Source organism: Dermacentor variabilis, chromosome 6 (genome assembly GCF_050947875.1).
Source record: "Dermacentor variabilis isolate Ectoservices chromosome 6, ASM5094787v1, whole genome shotgun sequence".
Lineage (NCBI taxonomy): Eukaryota > Metazoa > Arthropoda > Arachnida > Ixodida > Ixodidae > Dermacentor > Dermacentor variabilis.
This window is the reverse complement of record NC_134573.1, coordinates 185970808-185988232: the sequence shown is the minus strand read 5'-3', so window position 1 is coordinate 185988232 and position 17425 is coordinate 185970808. Positions and strand designations below refer to the sequence as shown.

The window sequence follows — 17425 nt, the reverse complement described above, 5'->3', positions numbered from 1 at the left end:
TAGAATGACGCTAAAACGAATCCTCAGCAAAAGAGTTGGCAGAACGAGGTCATAAACGTGCTGAAAGTGCTCGAAAACGTTACACTGCCATGCAAAAAAAATTTATTATACGCAAATAAACCCTTGCTCTTCGGCTGGTGCGAGTAGCCAGGGCCCGAGTGATCAGCGGCAGCCATCTTTTATTCCTTTCGGAACGGGGCAGCGTGCGGCTATATTCAGAAGAAAATTCTGTTTTGTTCGGCATATTAATGCATCTTTAACACGTAGACGTCACCTTGACGGCGTGACTTTTCGCGGCTTTGTGACGTCGCGTGACATGAAGGTGAAGTGCGTGCAGCCCGAAAACTTTTGTCCAATAGCCGAGCGTTAATGGCAAAAAGGCATCGAATCAGAAAAAAAAAAATTTCTGTTGTTCGGTCAAATTATGCATGAACACTGTGTACACGTCATATCAGATGGGGAGCAATCGCGGTTTTCGCGACGTTGCGTGAATGACAGGCGAAGTGGGAGTGGCCCAAGAAGTTTTTGACCAATCGCTGAGGGCTGATTACATGGAATAGGAAAGTTTGAAATAGCTCCTGTTGTATGCGTGCGGCATTCTGAGCATGCATGCGAGCTGAAATTCTTTGTTCCAGCTCGCTCAGACCTTCAAGAGACGACAGGCATCGGAAATCAAAAGCGTCTGCGCGGCTCCGGCAACACACTTAACTGCGTCGCTCTACTTTAGAGAACTTGGCTTAGCTAACAAAAAAACACCCTTGACTTTTTAGTTGAGAGATTTAGGTTGGGGGATGCCAGCGGCTTGCAAACGCAAAAACTAGGGGCTACGGTACTGCGCATGCGCAATACTGTGACCCCTAGTTCTTGCATACGCGAGCCGCTTCCGTCCCCTAATTTAAAGCTCTCTAATAATTAGAGTACGGTGCTTAGAAGTTGTTAGGTGACGCCAACGGGTGGCGAGCACCGCTATTCGTCTTGCATAGGTGGCGCTGCCCTCCGTAGCACGATGTGCCGAGTGCCCACAGCACTGGGCCGGGCTGGCCGCGGGCAGCGTTTATGGGCTCGCCGCGAGCGAAAGAAGCTGCATTTACTTGAGTTCATGGCACGTATTTCCGCGCCGATAAGTTAAAAGCGCAAGCGAGGACTTAAAGGCCTACAGTGAGTAAAGTTCTACATGCAGTTTCAGCTCTTGAGAGTGATTGATTATCGCACCGCACTCGATAGTGAGGAAGTTCGTGATTCTCATACGATGTCCACGCTCACGGCGGCCAGCTCCAACTAATGAAGGAGCACAATAGAAACAGCCACGAACCTCAGCAACCAAACCTAGGTTGCCAAAACATTTTTTACACATTGTATTCAGGAAATAGGACTTCTTCTCAACACATATCACAGAGAAATTGCCCATAACTGAAACTAAAAGTCACTGATGAAAAACAAAAAGGTTTGTAGCAAGGTTCTCGAGGTACAATTCAGAGCACTCAATGCAGTTTTAGCTCCACTTAGTTTCACTCACTCCCGCGTTTCGTCCTGTTTCACGTTTCGAGACTTGACGTAGAAATGAGGCCTTGTGAGCACATAGAACTTTACGATTATATTCGTAAGTGCTGTTTTGTGTTCAGGGCAGCCAACAAGGTTCAGCTTGGTAAGATGGAGGAATAATACCAGATCCATAAAGCTGTCGCTTCTTACTTGCATCACACTGAAGCAGTGGGTGAAAGTGTTTTCCAGCGATGTCACCAGTTCATTCAGCTGATCTGACGGATATAAAAGACCTCCCCTGTCAACAGCGGTGGTGAGGGCTGCTTTCTTGGAGAGGCGCGATGGAGCATTTGGGTAACTTGTCGGCACTGCGTCGCTTGTAAGCACAGGTCGATCATGGGAATCTTGACTGTATTGCTGCTGACCACGTGCGTGAAGTGCCACGCAATGTATTGTTCGTGGAAGTGAAGCTCACGGAAGGCTGATTTCTCGTCGAGAAATTTGTCAGGCCTGATGACAGCCTGCCACCACATTTCAAGATGTTCGGGGTCCTTTGGCACAGAACACAAGGTGACACGCTTTCTGTCTTCCTTGATGACATGTAACCAGGCTTGCAGCGAAGCGCAAAGCAGTGCATTTGCTTCACTTTCTTTACGCGAGGACCCATTTGACTGGAACAGGGCACGAAACTCAAACCTACATGCTAACGAGCAATCTTTCACCTCAAATAAAATATCGCAAAAATCACATGCGTGCAACGTCGAACCGAGAACACAACAATCACACATGCTCATGCACAGATAGTGGGAGAAATAGGCGGAAGGGCTAGGCGGCTATGGGAGACATTGCAATGCTGACTGCAGCGCCACCTCGGCCACTGCGGTGGCGGCATAAATCAAAGGATTGTGCTTTTGCTGCAAAGATACGGGCATTGGCGCCACCTTTAATTCTAGCTACCATAACTAGAGTGTACTAGAATGGGAGAGTGGAACCAGTGGACGCTTTGGCAAGCGCCACTTGCGGTGATGCAAAAAATGCTGAAATTACGACGGCTCTGTCATCGTCTTATCCTAAAGCTCCGGCTGTTTTGGCAGCGCCCATTGGCTGAGGCGAGCACGAGGGCTGAGTAGCTGTCATCTGCTCGATGCACCATTGTTGTTGCGTCATTTCCGTTGCTCTTTCTTCATTTTATTTACAACAGGTCAGTGAGGAATAAAATCACTGTTTTCACCACCGAGTGTCAAAACTAGATTTTTATTTATTTTCATCAGTAGCACAAAAAGAAAAAAACAGGTGAAGTATAATTGCACAGTCGGAGGTCCCAAAGTAAAAACTGTCGGGGGGACCTAAACAGGAAACAAATGTGGGTTAGTGCAATTGTGGCAACAGTAGCAGGCTACATCATACAAAGGTTGTGTTGGTCAGCAGCATTTAATGCAGTGTTTTAATACGAAACTAGGTGGTGGTAGCATGGGGAACAAGCAATGCTGTAATGTATTGACAGGGACAGAAAAAAAATCAAAGAAATATAGAATGAGAACTAGGAACAGTACAATACAATATATTTAATAATGTTTACATCGCACAATAAAAATACTAGGAGTTCGGTAATGAGTTAATATAATGCGCCTTAGCTTTGCGCGCTTGAAGGCTTCAAATGCATATGATTTCATATCGGACGGAATTGAATTCCACAATGATACGCCTGAAAACATGACAGTAAATTTCTCATAGTTAGTTTGAATTTTAGGAGAGTGAAATGCCTGTCAAAGCTCCATGCAGCTGTGCTCGGGTTTTCGATGCAACAAACGTCCAGTCCGTGCGTGGGGCCACTCATTCAGGTGAAGGCGACGGTGGCACCAACTTTTCAATTAAAGAAAGAAGCCTCAGGGGGTAGCCTGCACTGGACCCACTCCCTTATCTAGTACCCTCTATTAATGACCAATTCTGTTGGGACAGGAAACAACAAAAGCACGCAGCCATTATTTTAGAAATAATAATTTGACTTCAGAAAACATGATTTGCAGGAACATTGCTTTGATAAACAAAATAATACGTTCTCACAGCCATCACCACGCTTGTCTTGTGCCTGCCACATAACTAACTACGTATATTACCTAGAGGAAAATCTGGTGCTGCTGAGTTGTGGTATGCATGGAATGCCGATATATTGCGACTTTTGATTGACATCGTTCTTGAGGAGCCAAGACGGCTTGAAAATGTGCCTGGCTGGCACCATTTCATCTGTCGAAATTATTTATTTCCTACTGAAACAGCATGTAAAAAGCTGTTTTAGCTTTATTATTGCACAAAAACATGTTCTGTTTAATATGAGGACTTGTTATGGATGTACGATTATATGAAACACAAAAGAAACAGCGGGCCGCTAAAGTTGGAGGACAAACGACAAGATTCGTGCTTGCTTCAGAACAGTTTGTTGTCTGCTTGTGCTTTTATTTGCTTGATTCTGCATTGTAAGTAAGCAAACTTCATTGAAAGAATATGGGTTAATGGAAACCTTTTATATAGATTTTATATTAAGCACATTATTTGTGTACCCACATCCACGTTTTAAACGATGCCTCGTACAGCACCAGCCAACACAAGCCTTGCTCACCCATTTACCATAATTCCCTTGAGGGCACAGTGCACTTTAGAAAACTCCCTTAGACAGCGGCGCCAGATTTCCCTCTAGGTAATATAGTGAGAAACTCTGTGGCCTGCCACCAATGCCGGCATATAATCACAACCGCGCTCACCTATTACTGTTTCCAGCATGCTTCCAGTGAACAACTACATCCTCACTGTAGATCGAAAGATTTTAATCAAAAATGTTGCATGGCGTTTTCAGCATTACCACTGCGTGATTTGGCACTCTAACCAGTAAGCTTTCAATTGCATTAAAATAATTGGTTCCATAAAAACTGGTTGTCAGTTCCTTTAACGAAACTTTCTCCACCATGCTCATTTGCACAGGACTGATTTGCCAAACTAAAGAGAATGAACATGCAGAATTCTGTGCATGAATATGTGTAATATGAATGTACTACAAGAGTGTTGCAAGATATGTATGATATTGTTTAGAAATTATATGCACAACTAGTATGCTTTTTGTGTGGACAATGGTTTGTAATATGGAAGGTAGCAGAACCATGCTACGTGCTTACATCTGGGCCTTTTTAATCTCTACATGTTCATAGATGTGTTAAAAATGTACATTAAAAATTGAATGGTACCTGCAAAATCAGTTAATCACACATGCCACGCCATAAGAATTAACCTTACCACACCGTAAGCATTATTAACCATTCATGAAGAGGAAATCATGTATGTGTATCTTCATCTTGATATTTAGCCCACTGAGTAGCCAACTTTTTTCTGCGTGATGATCACCAAATTTTGCGCACATTTTAAAATAAGACTGTGGGATTTTAGGTTAGTTACAGCAGCAAATTTATCACTAATCACACAATTTAATATTACACTTTAGCAAATTTCGTGATAACTGCAGCTTTAAAAACGTGCATAGCCTTATCAAAAAGGTGGACTTAAGCAAGTAACTGTGTTTTCATACTGGAGTGCTTGAAAAATGGCCCACATGGCTAAGAACTACATACCTCAATATGCAACACACTTTTAAACGTCCTCCAACTACTCATATCGTGGTTTGCTTGAGTACGTTGTTTCACAACTTCCACAGGAACCCTTAAAGTGCAGGCTGCCTGTAAATAGAGCAAGTCACGTGTAAATAAATGTTCACTCTCTAAAGTAATAGATTAAGTGAACATGATGCTACAACCAAGGTAAAGAATCAGACAGGTGTGCAAATTAGTACTGAGTTAAACGTCTTTTGATACAAGAAAGAAGACTTGCTAGCAGTGCCAATTCAAAGCAGCACACACATTAAACTTCCAATCAGGTCTGGCAGTGCATTTCTGGTTTAAAACAACTTTATGAAGACGACAAACAATGGCCAAACATCATAACCAGTGCTAGGACCGAGACTGATGCTCGGGCCCAGACATGGTTCGCGGTTCTTGACCACTGCATCTTTTCAACACCAAAGAGCTGGTGACAAAACCAGCATCATGTCAAGATAATTGACAAGCGATTATGTACCTGTTCAACGACCCGGAGCTGATGAATGAGTCAAGTTCTGGGACCCCAAACTGTAAAGGTGTCATCGGCCATGTGCAACCTACTAAGTGCTGCAAGGAGCCCACACTGATGACGTCTTGGGAAAAGTGTCCACCCCAGCTTCACATGAAATCGCATCTTCACTGCATCGAGGACAGGTCAAAAGTTGGACACCAGAGTAGGAGTCCGGTGGGGTGGTGCGATGCCATAGGTTGGCATTTAATGATTTTGTAGACTGTGGGACAGTTCTAACTGGCCGAGAAGGACATTGAATTCCCTCGTCGAGCAAAAGAGGGAAATCAACTGTTTACCGTATTTACTCGCATAATGGATGCGCTCGCGTAATGAACACAGCCCCCCTTTTCTAATCAAGAAGTGCATGTTTTCTTTTTCTCGCATAATGATCGTGCCCTGAACTTGCTGCCGTGAAGTAGAAGACACACAGTACAATTTGGCATCTGGTATGGCGTCCAGCGGGTGCGACTGTTTCCGACACCGCGTTGGACGCCAAATAGTACCGTGTCTCCTACTTTTGTCACGGAAAATCTGTGGATCTATGTGTCGCACCAAGGGGCACCGACGATCGCGACTCCATCTTCCGCGTACAGTGGAGGAAAGCGGGAAGGAAACACGCCGCCTTCCGTCGCGCGCTTGGCGCCAGCCGTGGGGGAGTTATTTCAGCAGCAACTGCGCATTGCATGGCTGTGGCGTGCCTTATCTTCAAAGCAATCTTTGTCGGGGGCCGAGTGGATGGCGACTCATACCTTTGTGCGTGCTGTGTTCTCGCCGCTCAGTTTACGTTGAAGCGGATGTTTGCAAGTTTATACAGCTGATAAAGCTACCATCCTTACTTCATGTAGCTGACTGCACATTTGCTACCACCATCGATGGTTCGCATTTTGGGAAAAACACTTTTTTTAGAGGTGGCCACGGGAAAAGAAAATGGCTCATAATTTTATCCCGCATAATGAATGCACCCCCAATTTTGCACATAATTTGGGGGAAAAAGAAAGTGCCTTCATTATGCGAGTAAGTACAGTAAATAGGGGAGCTGGAGTGTTTTGAGGGGCGCTCGGAGATGTAAAGACTTGACATGTAGTAAGCTCTGAGGCTCATGGAGCCGTTCTTGCAAACAGCCATCAAGTAAATTTGTTTATGAAAATTTGATTTTCACATCTCTCGGACACCGTTCTGTATCTCTCTTTCACCTGGCACATAGCACACCACCAGCCATGGTACCTTCGCCGCTGTTCGGACCTCCAACTTCACAACAGTGGCTGGCAGCATATGAAATCGGCTGGTGTTGGCTACATCGGAGTGGTGAGTGCTATATGTTTGCTTTTCTTTTTGTCAAACTCATTAGCGCAGGCAGTCGGTAGTGGTGTTTGGTGGTGTTCCTGACTTTGTCTCGAAGGCCAAGCATTGAGTGCCTCGTGGGTTGAATTACTAATAGGGAAGAAATACAGGGTGCACTGTATGTAAGGATCTATAAGCTTAAAATCCAAGAACTTCTTGAAAGTTGTGAGAAGATGGGCATTTCAGTTGGCCCTGCGAAAGGTAACAGAGCTTTTAGAGAATGAGGAGTTGAGTTATAAGGAGCCCAGTGAGGCCAGAAAATTCATTTCCCAAGGAAAGAGCACGAAGAGTGAGAAATTCTGCCATCTCATAATGGTAGCGATAAGGACAGGCTGGGTAGTGCCCGACTCTTCGTGTCACCAGAACTCTCTAGTACAAGAAGGCAGATTCTGGGAGAGTAGCTTTGTGTCCTGTGGCAGTCACTGTTTTGGAAACTTAACTTCTTTAAATAGCGAATTTTAGTTTTAAGTAAAGCTGAATTTTGAAGGAAAATGAGATTGCTATGAAGAAATTCAAAGTGCAGGACCTCCTTTTAACTTGCGAGGAGTTAGGCATTTCCACCAGCTCCGCAAAAATAAGTAAGCAGTCCTCGACGTCATGCAGGCAGATGTGATGGTCAATGAAGCTGACGAGGCTTGGGAAATCATTGTTGAAACACGACGAGAGGGACAGGCAAGTGGCAGTGCATCAGCACACTCTTAGGATGAAATAGCTTGAGTGCAAAGATCAAATCTGGTCATGTTCTGTTTCATGGATGCACTGCGGAACCCGGCACCATAGACGCACTGCCAAGGCACCATAAGTAAGTGCCCAAAGGTCAGGATCCAGCCACAGAGCACGAAAAAGTGAAGGAACGTAAATCCAAAGCTTAGCTGTTTGCCGAGGTAAGGGATCGGCGTGACGCACATTGAGAAAAGCAGAATTTTGTGAAGATGCAGGCATGGTAACTGCCACCTGACTGCATTGTATACAGTGCATTGTAAGCAGAGGGACATAGTGAAGCATCTGGCAGGCTGCTGCACTTGCTGATCACTCGCTTGGGAGAGAGAAAAGAGACTGCCTAGCGAATAATGCGACAATGGACTCGAGACCCTGGGAGTGCACCACTCTTCTAATATTTGGAGGCTGCTTGTCGAAAGCCACAGCAACAAGGTGCTTCATGCAGATTGGTGGCTTTTGCCTTTTTTGTGACCACACCTTGCAGAAACCCCGGAATGCGCAACCCCCTCGAGCTCATCTGAAAGGGTTCGTATAAACACTCGGAAAGACCTGTTGACCTAACAAAGCACTCGGAAAGACTGTTGCAGGATTTTGCTCTTTTGTATTCACTTTGTAAGAGCTTAGTTGCAGATTTAACGCTTGAAAAGCTAAATACGGCACATTTCTGTTAAGTTATTAGCCTTTTTTGTTCAGGTTAGATCCACAATTTCAAATGGAATGTTTAAGTGACGACTGGTGTAGACTTGGAATGCAAGCAGTGTCAGTGTTGCATACAGTAGAAAGGTTGCGCGAGTTGATAAGCTGCGCTTTTGCACGAGTTCATGACGAGTCATGGTTTGTTTGACAGGAGTGCTTTTTTTAGAGGCATGTTTTGTAGGTTATGTTCATGAACATTCATTTCTCTGAGGACTTTTTTTTTTACACCTTTACAAACATTTTGTAAGGCAGAGGGCATTGTTAGTCTCTTCTGCTCATGGTGGAGGCACATTTTGAGTTAATTAAAAATTACCTTCATGGAAATGTTACAGCTCAATGCTCCAGAAGGGAAAGCGCCAGTGTTTTAATTCTTTTTGTTATTTTTCATGGAGATGTAGGCAGAAGATAAAGAGCCTCAGGGCATGGTTACTCTGCAGTCTAGATCAGCTGATTTTGAGAAGTGGCAGATAGTTATTCCTGCACACATGTAAAGAAGAGTGCACCTTAGAAAATGGTTTTACAGATCACTTTTAGCAATGGCATAATCTGCAGATTTCTTTTCTCTTTGATGTATTGTGTCAGGGTATGTCACATAAATGGTCAGATGGAGCACATCATTAAAGCAGCACAATTTAGTGGTGTGCCAGAGGAAAGGCAAAATAAGTCAGACCTTCTGAGCCAATTTAGGCACGCGATAAGGGTTGTAGATGGTTTTACTATTTTGTTTATGTTGCATTCACGACATTATGTAATAATTATGTAGCTTTCTTGTGTTAAGTGTTATGGAGTGTGAATTAATGAAGGCCAGTTCTCCCTTCGCCTTCCTGATCTGTGGAAAGCTCGACTTCATAATTACTTAGCTTCATTACATAAACCCTGTTTGCGTCTATTTGCGAGGATAGATCATAGGACGTTTCTTAGTACTTGTTCAGATCAACATACACCTTGCATTTCAAGGTTTTATTTTAGATAGTGGGTGATCAGATTATTTTAACGTGTACAATCTGGTGATAAGAGTGGCTTGCATGTGGCGCTTGTGTCATTGTGTGGACCTGACAAAGGTCGCTCCTTGGAGCTTGTCATCTTGCATTTCTGCAGTCCAGTCAGAGCCCACCTCTCAAGAGGCCTTTGGCCAGAAGATCCTCCTTCTTGGAAGCTATGGCCCCATTACTTAGAGCAACTCAGGCACCACGCCGGCCGAGCTGCGTTGAACAAGTTGACCCCCCACTGCACTATCAGGTGTCGGGTGCTGTTATGCCTAGAGTCCTTCTGGACAAAGGATGCACAGTGGCAAGCATGTAGCTATAGAATGCCATTCATGCTTCATCTTTTTGACATCAAAGAGCTGGTGACAAAACAAGCGTCACATTAAGATATTTGACATGCGATTATGTGTCTGTTCAATGACTCCGAGCTGACGAATGAGACGAGTTCTGGGACCCCAAACTTAAAAGGGTCATCAACCATGTGCAACCTACTAATTGCTTCAAAGAGCCCACACTTATGACTTTGTGGCAACAGTGTCGATCCCAGGTTTCACATGAAATTGCATCTTCATTGCAATGAGGGCAGGTCGAAGATTGCACACCAGAAGTGGGGCGGTGAGACACCATGGGGGTGATTTTGCAGGTTGTGCGACAGTTCCAACTGGCTGAGAAGAAGGACAGTGAATTCCCTCGTCGAGCAAAAAAGGGAAATTAACTGCTTAAATAGGGGAGCTGGAGTGTTATGACGGGTGCTAAAACATGTGACAACGGCATGACAAGAGTTGGATGATGAAGTTATAATAATGATGGAACAACCGTGACGGCATCACGACAACGGTATGACAACGAATGCATGACGATGATGCTATGACAATGGTATGAGGACACTGAGCTTACGAGTGCATGAGGACGATGGCAAGAAAGATTGTATCACAGAGCCCCATGACAATGATGGCATGACGAGAGTCAGATGATGAAGTTGGAATGATGACAATGGAATGACCACATTGGCATCATGACCACAAGCACAGACCTAGTGGCCCAAGCTGGTAGGCAACTTGGGGCAATGGGTCGGCATAAGGGGCTAGACAGACAGACAGATAGGCTCAAAACGGCTGAAGTAGGCAAAGAATGTTAATCACATTAAAAGTGGCCATTCGAGTGAAGTGGATAGTTATACATTCAAAGATAAATTTAAAGGTTGGCGCAAAAACTTAAAGGGCCCCTGAAACGGTTCGGACAAATTTTGTAGACGCGTAGGGTACAGCTTAAGTAGAACATTCGCACCACAATTTAAGTGAAGCGTTACGTATTAATGGAGCTACAAGCGATTAGAAGTTACCCTCCTCCCTAGCCATGCTTTTCCTCCTCAACTCATTCGCCGAGCAAGCGGGGCTAAGCTCCGCCTTCACTGGTTCAGCGTCACGATGCGACGTCACATCGTCCACTTCCGGTTGTTTTGGAGCCCGCCCCCGCCCGCGCGAGACCGCTCCGCTAGCCGCTTGACCGTCGACCCCAAGCGAGAGCTATCGAAGCAGCGTGCGTTGCGAGCATTCTGTCGTAGCGCCGAACGTGTCTTGTATTCCGATAACCACAGGCAAGCTGGTCATTTCGGCAAATGACTGTAGGCATAAACTCAAGCTGATGAAGGAACTTCAGCGTAGACGTACGTGAGCGGCCTGATCGGTCTGCACGGTCCACACACTTGTTGGTGCAGAGCTTAACCAGCCAAACAAAGCGCTAATATTGCTCTAACCAAGTGTGAAACATGTTAAACATTTATAAAAACAACGTGTTCATGATTACACTCCTGCGAAAAATACACACCAGCAGCAAAGAAGAATACACTTCGTTGCTGCTACTGTGTATGGTTGAGCTCTGTGCCACCAGGTGGCTGCACCGTGCAGACCATTCGCATTTGCCCTTCTGCTCATCTCATGGCTCATCCCGTTACGGCAAAGTCAAGCGGCCAGACTCTGTCCCCTTGCGCTTGCGTTTTCCCTAATACCGGACTCAGGAAATGCTATTGCGTTAGTAATCTTCCGGTGTAAAGTGACGGCCACAAACGCGCAAATCCTGGCGCCGATCGGATAGCGGCAGTTCGATGCGCAGCAGCCAGTTCGCTCGTACGCTGCCTTGCAGAGGGACACGATGTCGCAGCTTGGCATATTGCCAGTCGCTACGTTTGCAGTCCACAAGGCAACAAAGTCTAAGCATAGTGCTCGCCAAAAGACTGAGACCGACTCTGACTGCGGAGCTCTTTTCAAAATGGAGTACGTTGTAACACAAGCAGACGACACACGCTGTGTGCCGGAAGTGCTTAAGTGTACTGAAAAATTATTCTTGTGCATTCTCTTTATGTTCCTTTCTTTTCATAAAAACAAATTAACATTCCAACTATTACGAAGATCATTTGTTTACCATAAAATTGGAAAAATTGTCGATCACGCGCCCATGTCAGCCAATCGGATAGCTCGCCCCACTGACGTCGTATGGGTGATTTCGGTCATATGGGTAGGGGCGGCTTAAAATTCCGCCGAGCAGTGTGCTGCAATCGGCAGCGATGTGCATATTTAAAACCTTATAATAAATTACACGCTTTCCGCGGAGCACTTAGATGTGTCAATTAATGATCAGAAGGACCTACTCTGACGACTCAATACGTTTGTAGAAAATCGTCAAAAGCGTTTCAGGGTCCCTTTAAAGCTGGCGTCGCCACTCATCTTTTGTTTGTGTGTCCTTTCTGGTGCTATTAAGCCGCCAATCTCGTGGTAAGAATGGCTTTTATGGTATTGCAGAAAGGTAAATTACAAATACAGTATAATTTTTCTTTTTTTGCTTTAGTGCCTCTTTAAGGCAACCTTGTCATTCTTAGCATTAGCTTAACATTGCATAGAAATGTCACATGGTACTGCAAACACCAGAAGAATAGACAACTCAGTTCCAATATTATACCTCCACTGCAAAACATATGCGTACCACTTCACCACATGCAGCTGCAATACTGTGCACCAAAGGAGTCATCAAGCTTGGCATGACTGGACCAACAAATTGCTTGACTCCTTCATAGGTACAGAAAAATAGTGCAGCTGTAAAGAAAGAAAGAAAACTAATAAAACAATTTGCTTCTTAATGCAAGAGTTCAGCAAACTATACACAATGAAGTAATTTTTGTAATCACGAACACTGTCGAAATTCAGTGAGCGCTTAGCACTAATTGGAAACAATTTTGCCACAGACAGAGGTTCTTGTCAAGTGCACATCACATAAAAAAAAATGACGCTCCAGTACTAATAACATCTATCATATTATGAATGATTACTCTTTAGTGTGGAATAGAAGCTTGCCGAAAACAGCCACAGATGAGTCGTTTGCCGAGACCACTGCCAGCAGCTACAATTTTTTTCAAAGTACAAAAACATGTTACAATATTAAACAATTTCGTTCGGGTCACCTTGAACAGAATTACTTGCAGAAAAGCTACTTGCTTTCCTCCAACGGCAGAGTGTACCCTCAAAGCATTCTAGGCAAGTTTATTTTCAGGCCAGAACGAAGGAAAAGTTTCCACAAGGAAATTTTCCTTGTCGATGATCCGTGGTCACCGGTTGGCCATTAGCTCCGCGAATTCATGCATGTAAAATTTTTCCTGCACTTAACGATGTAAAGGTTGTCTGTCAGGTATGAAAAAAAAAACGTAGATAAGAGAGGCTTGTAAGTGCCCTTAAATGAGCTTCATCGATTAGAAATGACTGCAATGCAGATCGTGTAGTACTCGCATAGCGATCGCCTAGCGCGACTACGACCGTTGAGCAGACACTACTCTTCCCATCTACAGCGTGGAAAATGCATTGTTACATAGTGAAGTCTTACCTTATACTTCCAATTATTGAACTTACATGTTGGTGCAGAGCCAAGCGCCGCAGATGCGACACCGGAGTAGATCTTCTTGAAGCCTCCAGCTTTCAGAAACCCCTGCTGGCTTTGCAAGCGTGTCTTAAGCGTGTCGAGTGGGAAAAGAACGACGTCCACAGTGGTGCCAGCAATTGCGCCAGCCTAAAAACGAGAGAGAGGTAAAGAGAAGCGATGTCCTGAACTCGGTTGTCACACTGCAGCAGCACTAAACATGTTCACGAAATTACACGAAACACATACCACTAGCGAGGCGAAAAAGGACGGATTGTCAACACTTTCCATTGTGCTCGGTAAAGTTCTGCTCCAGTTGACTCCTGAATAACTTTTTCAACATTCGGCATCAGTAATTCTACCTCCACAGGTCAACCGGGAACCGCACAAGTGGCTTGGCATCCTACTGTAGTCGCTGTAGTTGTAACACAGGTTGTAACTGGCGGCGCACAAGGCGCGCGCATGCCGCACATGGCACGGACAGCTGTGTGAGAGGAGGGGCATAAAAAGGAAGAAAGCGGATTGGTGCTTCAAAAGTTCCGACCGGTTCCAGAGTGCCATCGGCTAAAGTCTAGATTTTCTGCTTTAAAACATATAGGGACTTCAGTTGAAGCCGTTCCGATGGTTCCGGCCATGATTTCGGTCTGTGGTTGTTCCTTGATTGTTCTTGATTGTTCTTGATATCCTTCCAAGGTCGATTGAGCCTTCCGTGATGTTACCGAAGGACAGCAATTCTTACTAACGAAATCGTATTAAAAACATTTAATATAACTAAAACTGATATATTGCGAACAGGAACGCGTGGAAAAGAAACTCAAATGACGAAATGCATTTCTAATATCGAGCAATCAAAGGCAAGCACGAGGTGGCGACGCGGGAACAGCCCTCCTAACCCTTCCTCCATGCGGGCATAGAGTTTCTCACTACATTACCTAGAGGGAAATCTGGCGCTGCTGCGCTGTGGTATGCATGGGAATGCCGGTATATTGTGACTTCGGATCGACATCGTTCTCGGAGAGACAGGACACCTTGAAGACGCGCTTGGCAAGTACCGTTCCGTCTGTCACAATGATTCATTTTCTACTAAAACAGCACATGAAAAGCGGTATTTAGCTTTATTATTACGCAAAAACATGTTTTATTTAGCTATGAGAACTTGTTAATGCGTGTACAACTATATGTTACGTAAGAAGTATCAGCGGGCCGCTAAAGTTGGAGGACAGACGACAAGATTCACTCTCGCTTTGAAACAGTTTGCCGTCTGTTCTTGCTTTTCTTCCCTTCGTCATGCATTGTAGGTGAGTGAAGATGTAATGTGCGTGAATGGAAACATTTTATGAAGATTTTACTTTGAGAACGTGTTATTTGCGTAACCATATATCCACGTTTTAGACGAAGCCTCTTACAACACCAGCCAACACGAGCCTCACAGACACATATGCCGTCATTCCCATGACGGCACGGTGCCCCCTTAAGAAACTCCCATAGATGGTGGCGCCAGATTTCCCTCTAGGTGTTATAGTGAGAAACTCTGTGTCTTGATTAACCACCGACAGCCGACAGCCTATGGGGAACCAGCGCTAGATAGGCGGCGCGTCGAAAAGAGTACGTTGCACGCCGCCCTGGCGACGAAACGCGGCATATTCCAGCCTCTCGACCAGACGACACACACGTGCGCGGCCGTATTATAGTTCGTATGTTTCCGTTTTCGCGCCGCTTCAAGGGGACACTTTTTAACGCGATAGCGTTAAGGAGCTCGTGTCGCAGAAAAGCCGGTGTCGTCGGCGTCGGTGTCGGCGGCGTTGGCCGTGAGCGATAAATCACGGCAGGCACTTTTGTAAAGAAGCTTGCGCCATCAAGTGAAGAAATGACGAAAGAAGCTTTTTTAAGCTTCATATATTTTTCACAGTGTGTCGCGGCGAGCAGGTGTGTTTCTTTAACGCATAGAGTTTCATATTAGTATACCTAGAGGGAAATCTGGCGCTGCGATCGTTCAACCATCATGGGAATGATGGGAAGTGCAGGCTTCGGATTGGCGTTCTGTTGACTGGCGAACCAGTCTACAAGTTTTTTTTTTCAGTTTTGGTTTCGCTTCAAGCTCAATTGCTATAACCTGCAGTGGGACAGTGCAACGCGAAGCTCTCTGCCTTTGTTATGTTGCTCGAAGTGGTGATAGCGCGCTGGGCCAGCGACTGAGACGATGTTTGTGTCGCGGTGTGGTGTCGAAGTCCTGACGAGAAAGCGACGGCATCGTAAACATTGAAAGAACGTTTTGAGCGTTTGGACTTTGGTTTGTTAAGTGTGTTAGGTTGACGCTGTAGCGTTACGTGCTTTATGAAACTTCAGAATAGGGAAAAGAAGGCACTACTGATACAAGACATATACAGTTGTACTTCTAGTGGCTTGACAATCAAATTTTATTGACGGCTTCATCATGCATTGCTGGTTTATGTGCTCATTGAAATGCGTGTTTTAGGTCTCTGAGAACACAAACTTACTTGTGGTAGGACAGGTTGCTGCTTCCTGGCTGTAGTCTAGGGTCGCAAAATGGGTAATTTCAAAGCCACGCCATAACGCTTCGGAAGCGGTATCTCAATATAATGTATGATGAAGCATACTCGTTTGAGGCCACTAGCGTCCTAGCTAGCACTGCAGCAGATGTGCTTAAAAGTACTTGAAGATGTTCAGCAATCGTGACAGCTGACGCAGCCTTTCGAAAGAGCAAGAGAGTTCGCAAGTGCCTGTCGTCTGCGAGAAATGTCTCGCGTTTTTAGCGAGCAGGTGTCGTAGCAGACGACACTTGCAGCATTCCGCTCAAGGGCGCAAAACTTTCTCACAATACAACATTTTTATTTCCAATAATATTTGACGAGTATTTTTATATAAGTAAATGCATGGTTGTTATAGCTGTTGCAAAAATAAATAAATAATTATTCTCTGGCGTTGAATCGGGAACATAATTGCACAAGAATGCATACCCTGGTGTGTCCTGGTGATAAACCATAGTAAACCATGCTTCCATCTCACAGTCATACGAAGTTTATGTAGCGTGTTGTACATTATGTGACATACTGCAGAAATAAAATTAGTTTTTATGCGATAATATTTGAGTATAGCTTCGTTTAATGCGCCGCAAGCAAACGCCACTAGTCTAAAGATCGAAGTCAATCCGAAGCCTGTACTTCCCATCATTCCCATGTAGGTTGAGGCAACGCTCATGAGAACCCCCGTAGACACTAGCGCCACATTTCCCTCTAGGGTATTATAAACTCTATGCTTTAACGATTGCGCCGTGTGCCGTTGCCATGCTTGCGTCGCAGGCTGTCTCGCAAATCTAGCAGCTATATATGGCTGCGGTCGTGCTGCGCCATGGTTTCGGAAGTATTAGTTGGCCTGAAGACATTCCATATTTCTCTGGCTAGAGATAAAAAATTCTGATGTTACTTCGCCACAGCAGTCAATGGGGAAGAAAGCTCTATCGCATCGGCTGACTCGCACAAGCAAATGTTTGAGTGCTCCGCTGCTGGATCCGTAACAACGCTGGCTACATTTAGCACTAATTACATAAATTTACCGGATGCATCACAGCGCCGAGTCCTCATCCGCATGCGCATTTTTAAAAACACTTAGGTGGCTTAGTCGCGCGTGCGCCGGCAGTATGCGCACACAACTCGTATTACAAGGCAGCTTACCTCCCACATAATTCTTGGCAATGAATGGATAATATTTACCTTTCGTATCGTTCGTTTGATTCGGTGGCGTTGGAAAGGGGCTTGGCGGTGGTATTGCGAAGGAAAAATGGTTGGTACATATGCCGGATGGTGCATGCTATTGCTCATTTTGTTTCCGACGAAATGCCGACTGCAGATTCTGCTGTTTGGTACTGTCTTCATGGCTGACCGTCTTCACTATCGAATGAACCAAGCATACACGCGAAATTCGATTTAGAAACCAGTCCGACACCGCTTGACAGGGCGACAAGACGGGAACTCACTCCGCTCGCCTGAGTGCTTGGATCCAACGCCGCCTCCGTTCTTGTTCGTAGGGTTTAGATGGAAAAATCAAGAAGGATACATCCTCCCTCATCCCCACGTAGTTGTGGCACTTGTATACGCAACAATATCGTCGGCGTCCTTTTGTTTTCC

At 45.0% G+C, this 17425-nt stretch overlaps 1 protein-coding gene across 6 annotated transcripts in view; it reads right to left on the bottom strand.

The window, feature by feature from the left end:
• Positions 1 to 14189, bottom strand: part of LOC142585947 (mitochondrial S-adenosylmethionine carrier protein-like) — a 57575-nt gene extending 43386 nt beyond the window's left edge. The window contains exons 1-4 of one of the 6 annotated variants that reach the window (XM_075697075.1): positions 13530 to 14189; positions 13274 to 13430; positions 12333 to 12466; positions 5100 to 5204 (exon numbers count right to left, since the gene is read on the bottom strand). In XM_075697075.1, coding sequence (XP_075553190.1) covers positions 5100 to 5204; positions 12333 to 12466; positions 13274 to 13430; positions 13530 to 13571 — 438 coding nt within the window. In that variant the 5' untranslated portion in view covers positions 13572 to 14189. The remainder of the gene's footprint in view (positions 1 to 5099; positions 5205 to 12332; positions 12467 to 13273; positions 13431 to 13529) is intronic. The other 5 variants (XM_075697076.1, XM_075697073.1, XM_075697077.1 and 2 more) reach the window with 5 other exon arrangements.
• Positions 14190 to 17425: the final 3236 nt, after the last annotated feature.